The 7,163-nt window shown below is 31.8% G+C and overlaps 1 protein-coding gene across 1 annotated transcript; it reads right to left on the reverse strand.

The window, feature by feature from the left end:
• Positions 1-1,164: 1,164 nt before the first annotated feature.
• On the reverse strand, positions 1,165-6,796 carry LOC143047751 (trypsin beta-like). Its single transcript, XM_076220985.1, has 7 exons — positions 6,647-6,796; positions 5,567-5,637; positions 4,483-4,646; positions 3,777-3,855; positions 2,311-2,488; positions 1,712-1,848; positions 1,165-1,347 (listed from the first exon to the last, which is right to left on the reverse strand). The coding sequence occupies exons 1-7, from the start codon at positions 6,684-6,686 to the stop codon at positions 1,195-1,197; spliced, it is 822 nt and encodes a 273-aa protein (XP_076077100.1). The 5' UTR covers positions 6,687-6,796; the 3' UTR covers positions 1,165-1,194.
• Positions 6,797-7,163: the final 367 nt, after the last annotated feature.

Genomic DNA, 7,163 nt, shown 5'->3' on the forward strand with positions numbered 1-7,163 from the left:
TGCATTATATTCATATTTAAGCAATAATATAAGACTTAAAGAAAACAATTTGCAAATCAACGCCGAAACTTGAAAATTATAAAAACTATTATAGTCCTGTAGTTCATGAAGGAAGTTATAGATTCGCACTTTGTACACAGGATAAGATTTAGGTTGTACATTGCCCTTGTATTGCGGCATGATCTTTCAAATTTTAGAAGCATTACTTTATTGCTTTTTTTCATTTTAATTATAGTTGAAAATGATGTTAGGAAGAATAAGAGCAACACCACAGGTCAATTTTGATAACCTAAAGATGGACGAGGATAAATCTTTTAAAAAAAGAAATTCATAAAAGCAACAAAAACAAGACTTACAACGAGCATAATCAACTTATTGAATTAGTGCTAAAAGAGAATCACAAAAACATGAGAAAAATGGCGAGGATATAAGTATTGGTAATGTTAAAAATCAATTTGAAAGTGTTTTTTTTTCCCAAAAAAAACCGTTTTGATGAGTGACAAAACTTTTGTATTGGAATTTGACTCTATAATTGTCATTTGTTTTTTTTTGGTTGTATTTTTGTTAACATTATGAAAACAATTAGAGTAATTAATGGGTTTTTTTTTATTTCAGTGATTGAACTAACATGTACCTGTAAGAATCAGTTATGCTACCTTTAGCTGTCCGATATTTTCAAGAAAGAGGAGAGCTATTCTTGAAAATATTGGACAGCTAAAGGTAACATAATGGTTTCTTACAGGTAAATGATAGTCCATTCACTGAAATAAAGGCGGGTAAAACAATAGAATGACGTCACAACAATGTTTTAAATGAAGCTAATATGTTTCAATTTTATCCAAACAATGATAAAATTTGGAACAATGACAATTTTTGAAACACAATTTTACGAGATTTTTTTTAGCAAACACAATTTCAATAATGAAAGTTTGACGGAAAACATTGATTTTAAATATTTTCGTTACTTTTTTTAATTCTAAATTGTAGAGAACGTGAAACGTTACTATCTGTGAAGCTATCAATGACAAGTTATCTTGTTTAGCTCTTTCCACGTAGCCATCTGTTCTCTGTCTTGAAACAAACTGTGTACGTGAAATAAAGACCAATTAATCAATCAAAGGGTTGGCTTGCATACATTTATAACAAAAAATAGAATAACACAAGTATGCTGCATTGTTTATTCAGACATTATATTTAGGAATTTGAAGCCATCACGAAGTCCATCCAGCTTTTGTACACACCAATTCGAGTGTAAACGCTAGGACGACTTCCTGGACATCCACTCTGGCCCCATGATGTAACACCAGCCAGTTGACCAGAACAAACCATCGGTCCTCCACTGTCTCCCTAATGATAAATATAGATGATATAATATAATGAAAGTGATAAAGAGTATAAATATATTTATAGTAGACTGCGGACAAATGAAAATACATTGTATAAAAAATAATATAGCATCTACACATACTGAACACACATGTCTTATTCTAATGTTTCTCCCTTGATATCTTAAATATTTTATCATGAAGCGTTTTTTTTATTAAACATCTTGAATATTGATAAATGTCGAGGCCTATTACTTTCGTGCGAACAATTTCTCAGTAAAGTAACAATTCAATCCACATAACAAATATGAAACGCTGCAATATATATATATAAAGCTTCATACAGAAACTTAATCAGTACCCATGTAAGAATGTGCATTACTTACATTACAAGCACCGTAACCACTTCCTTGGAATATACAAATATGGCCGTCAATTATGTTGTTGCCAGTCCAATAGTTTTTGCACTCACTGTTTCTTAGCACTTGCATGCTTAATGATTTTAAATTAGTGGGTAAACCGCCTGGAAAATAAAAATTGACAATTTTATAAAATAGGCGTACTAGAGAAACATAATTATAGATGTTTTTTTATGAATAATGCAATTGTCCAAAAAAAATTTACTCCCTCAGCTTAAGTTGACCATGAACATTTTGAAATTTTAAGTTTCGTCTCATTTGGATTTGACACTCTCTAAAATTGTATACCGAATGTATGGGTTTCCAGAAAAAATGTTGTAAACTACGAAATAGGTGTCGCATGTTTTAATATTTATATGAAATGCTTAGTGTCGCTGCTGATGGAACGCCACTTACAATGGTTCATGTGAACATTTTCTAGGGATCCATGGACTTATATGTTCCAAAAGTGCTGCAAAAATTTGTTTGAGGTATGAATTAACATGTTTATGCCGGGCTTTGTTTTAGTTATATGTTCTTACATGTTCCACACGTTCTGTCAGACTTTGTTTCGGTTAATTACTTACATGTTCCACAAGTTCTGCCCCATCCAGTGATTTCACATGTCTGGCCAGCAAACTCGTCAGGACTTCCTGTTGCCAAAGTAATGGCTGAAATACTTCCGGTTAATGACAAACTGGATGACATTTTCATCAATGCAATGTCATTTGGGAATGTTCCAGATCCTGAGTTGTAATTTTCGTGCTAAAAAAAAAGAGTTTATAAAAGGGGTTCATTTAGCTTTTTTCACAATATAAAAATGCTATGATGCTGTTATATACAAAATTTTGGGGGTTTCAGTAAGCTGTTTTTCAGTCTATTTTCCAAATGTTTGTACTACAATCTGTTAGCATGTGAATATATTACAAAGAATTTTTTTTGTTACGCAAGAGCCTGTAGGATTACTATCTTCGACATTGGTATGTCTGTATGACATTATTTTCACCTGATAACAGTATATTAATGAACATTTACATATTATTATTTATTTACTTATTAGCTTTCATAACAGAATGCAGACAATATATGAATAATATTTCAGAATGACATATATTATTGTATATGACTTGGGATCCCATAGTTTATATGTAACTACAATCCCCTTCCCTTTCCTGAATGGGACCTACCGAATTAGACTATTTACCGGATTTGTTATCACATAAGCAACACGACGGGTGCCGCATGTGGAGCATGATCTGCTTACCCTTCCGGAGCACCTGAGATCACCCCTGGTTTTTTGGTGGGGTTCGTGTTGTTTATTCTTTAGTTTTCTATGTTGTGTCGTGTGTGCTGTTGTTTATTTGTCTTTTTCATTTTTAGCCATGGCGTTGTCAGTTTGTTTTAGATTTATGAGTTTGACTGCCCTCTTTTATATATTATGCCCTATGATTATATTCGCACCCAATTCCAAATAGTCCATCTTGACATAATAGTATTTCTACATGTTTATGTTTAGGCGTATGTGATGCCGTACACGTAATAAAAGAGGAAATCAGGTTATTAGTGATTTTTGTCAATTTTGGATAATTTATTTACCAGAAACACGTTTTTAAAGATTGACCAGATTAGCTGTAGTGTCGTATATATATATATATATATATATATATATGCTGTTTGTATTGGACAAAAAAAGCTTTCTTGCTTCTTCATTTTTATATATGTGATCTAAATTATAAACATTATTGTCGACTCTGAAAATATAATGTAATGGTAGATGACATTTAACGTTAGACTGATCTGTCAAATCTCTAAAAAAAAATGACCTTGTATCTTACCTTCTATAAATTTCTAGGAATTTCATTGGTTAAAAGCAACTGCGTGGTGACCGTGTATATTTAAAATAGGATTAGTAGGCGTGGTTTCGTATAATGTCAAAAGACCGCTGTGTAACTAATAATACACAACTGTGTATAGGGTGGTATGTAGCCTTGTCAATACTAGACTAACACATATATTACCCTGAATGATTAGAAATAAATGATCAGAAAATTACCGATACAATGAGCTCTATACTTCTCGTAGTCCCACCGCTAGCATGAGCTGAAGATCCTGCTCGTATCCTGTAGTCCTGTCTGGATACAGAGAAAAAAGAAAATATGTGTTTTATTATCCATCAGTAATAAGTGAGAGCAAAATGTGGTTTTATATGACTTGTGTTGTTTTACACGTTCAAACTATATGAAACACACTACAAAGGGACCTACAAGTAATGGTCTTAAAACAGAATTTTTATTCATATTTTCCTCTTTTTTATGAATAAATTAACCTCAAAAAGTCTGTTGTGTGGATCGGTGGTTACCTCAAACCACTCCAGAATCGACCAATCATGAAAGACTGACTGCCACAAAATAGCCAATAGTGTCAATGTGGCGTTAAACAGAAAAATAAATCAATTTGTGTACTAGTATATTAGATTTGTATTTTCGCATAACGCCAAAAAACATGGTATGAGTATTGATTTACTCGTAAAACAATGTTAAAAAAAAACAAAAAAAAAACATAGAAACAGAAAACCTATATACAATCCGTTTGAAAACGGTTTTAAAATTGAGATGTGATTTTTTTTCTGAAAAAAATTGCTTGTGACCATCTACCAGATTTTTCGGACATCCGAAGTTCAGTTCTTCAGGTCTTTGGTTATGTGTTAGTATATCTTGATGTGTGCACTTAAGTTCATCACAATATATCTAAACACTTACGGTCTGGAACTGTCGACACAATGTGCAGCCGTTACAATCCAGTCAGCATTTACAATGGCACCTCCACAAATATGACTATTACTTCTTTGTAGGGACACTTGATGAGGGTGCTGTGAAATAGTTGTATCTACACCACCGACGATTCTCCCTTCTGCGTCATCGACCTAGAAAATATGATAGCAAAATTTAGAATAATAATAACTATTTATACATTAGTTGTCGTACCCAGCAGAGGGTTGTCAACGTGTTAATACACATGCTATTCCTTTCTGTCCAGACATAATAAAGTGCGCCTTGATGTGGCAAACACTTTGACGTATTTTTGGGTTATTTTTCTCTATCTTTAACATGTTTTGCCTATTATTCTTTATTCTCGAATGGGCCCATTTTTCATTAGTATTTGCCCATTAACTCCGTCCAAACACCTCTGAATTAATTTAGGCTTTTTTCTTAATATATCAGCAAACTAAACGCCTAATGACTGATGAAAAGTTTTGCAGAAATATTGTTAAATTTTGAGTATTTATCGTTAAATAAAGTGTTAGGACATCGCTCTCCCATGTAAAATTTGTAGTTTTGAATCAATATCAACAGCAAAATTTAATTTAAGAATTAAAACGGGGAATGTGTTATAGAGACCAAAGTGTATAGAACATCCAAATGCAACCAATGGGCAATGAGTCTTAAACACAGCCTGAAAATCCAACACTCAGAGGCGGGCTTCAGCTAGCACCTAAATAAACAAGTATTCTAGTTCAGAGAAAATTGACGTCACACTTACCTCAAAAATATATAAATTAACCAAAATGAAAAAAAAACATACAAGACTAACAAAGGTTGAATAGAATTTTGAGTGTATGGAGATGTTTAGAATTGTAAAAAAATGTTTCGGACTATTTATGACTTGAAATTTAATATACAGTATAGAATATGACATCTTTTTTCGACTTCGACTCTGTGAGTGAACCAATTACAGGACAAATTGCCTCTTCTTCTTTATAAAAATAAGGAGATGTCGTATGATTGACAACGAGACAACTATCTACATAGTTATACCCAGTTATGTTCAAAGAATATAACTTACCGGCCATTTGTCTCCCCTTTCTACACTTTCTATCAGCTCTTTCGCTGGTTGCCATATGTCAACAGCAGAAGCTTTAATAATAAATAAAATGAAAGAAATGTTACAAGGTATGTACAATAAAACAAAAAGACACAAAGCGCAGTGATAATTTACACTTTGGCCTTGCTAAAGTTGTTTTTTATTCCAGGGTCACTGATGAGTCTTTTGTAGACGAAACGCGCGTCGGCGCAAATCCAAAATTCCAATTCTATTACTATTATCTATGATGAGCCTTTTTACAGTTAGTTTTTATTTTTTGTTAAATTAGTTATATTAATAATAATAACAATTTATTTCAAAAGCAGGAAGAGACAACAGGATAATTTAATACAATGTTAGACAAATTAATCATATATGCACCATATCACATACACATACACCAATAAGTGGCCTTGTTCTCATTTTTAGTCCACTTTATATAATTAATCTTAACCTTAAAGTTACAATTCACCAAAAATGAATTTACCCAACTCCACTCAGATACAATTATTTTTAAACTTCAAAAGGCAGAATGATGCATCCTTAATGTATTTCTAAAATTTATTAATGTATAAATACTATCAAAGTAAAAAAAAAAACAATTTTCAGATCAATGAATGCAATTTCCTAATTTTAGACGGGGTTTTTTTTTACATTATTTTGTTTAGGGAATTGAATTTTGATATTTTCGGATAACAAAAAACAAACATAGATGAAACAAAAAAAAAATGTCAAAGACAAGGATGAATGAATAAAAAAAATTAAAAACATCAAGACTTCAATGGACAAGAAAGTATTTAATCAAGTTTCTATATGTATGTTAATCTTGTTTAAATGTTTATAATGCAAACCTAAACTTAGACAAGATAGCAATTATGTATTTGTAATATACTTTTTTTTATGTCCATTTATCGTCTATATCTAAAGTTAAATTCTATCAACTATTACTTGATACAATATACAAATATATACTGTGTCAATATTATAGTCCTGACAAAAATTTAACAGAATAGGGAAGAGAAACGATAAACAAAGATCGAATTAGTTAAAGCAAAAACATACCAGCTACAATCAGTGTGGACAGAAGTATTAAGGCTCCCATCTTTCTTCTTCGTAGATATCCGATTGGTGACAAACTTTAAAATATCTAGCTTTTTATACAAGGTGTAAAATGAAACTTGCACGTTGTGCATGACACTTGTGTTTTCCTTAATCACCTATAAACACTTAAAATTTAAATTTATAGACTCTGGACAAAAGCTTGAGACACTGTAAATTACAGCTTAACACAGTTTACAGTTTGAATTTAATAATTTATTGTGAAAACATAACAGGTGAAATTTATCATGTAAAATTATTTTTCTAACTTATTTATTTATACGCCCATCTGTCGTATCGCATAGTAAAACGGTCATGGAGTCATTTGCATATTTCGAACCTGTCTATAGTCGCAGATCAGTTCGAAGAAGATTAGCAAGAACTGAAGACACGTTGTGTGGAAGAAAATTTGCGCGTTTATGTATCGTACATCGGCGAGGACAGTTTTGAAGAAAACAACTTTTATGAGGTCAAAAGCATA

The sequence above is a fragment of the Mytilus galloprovincialis genome, chromosome 10 (genome assembly GCF_965363235.1).
Source record: "Mytilus galloprovincialis chromosome 10, xbMytGall1.hap1.1, whole genome shotgun sequence".
NCBI classification, from domain to species: Eukaryota; Metazoa; Mollusca; class Bivalvia; order Mytilida; family Mytilidae; genus Mytilus; species Mytilus galloprovincialis.

Excerpts from the sequence above, each read along its gene's own strand:
- LOC143047751 (XM_076220985.1), bottom strand. The coding sequence starts at position 6,686 with ATGGGAGCCTTAATACTTCTGTCCACACTGATTGTAGCTG. Across the intron at positions 4,647-5,566 it reads AAAGGGGAGACAAATGGCCG|GTCGATGACGCAGAAGGGAG; the intron begins GTAAGTTATATT and ends CATATTTTCTAG. Across the intron at positions 2,489-3,776 it reads GTATAGAGCTCATTGTATCG|CACGAAAATTACAACTCAGG; the intron begins GTAATTTTCTGA and ends CTTTTTTTTTAG.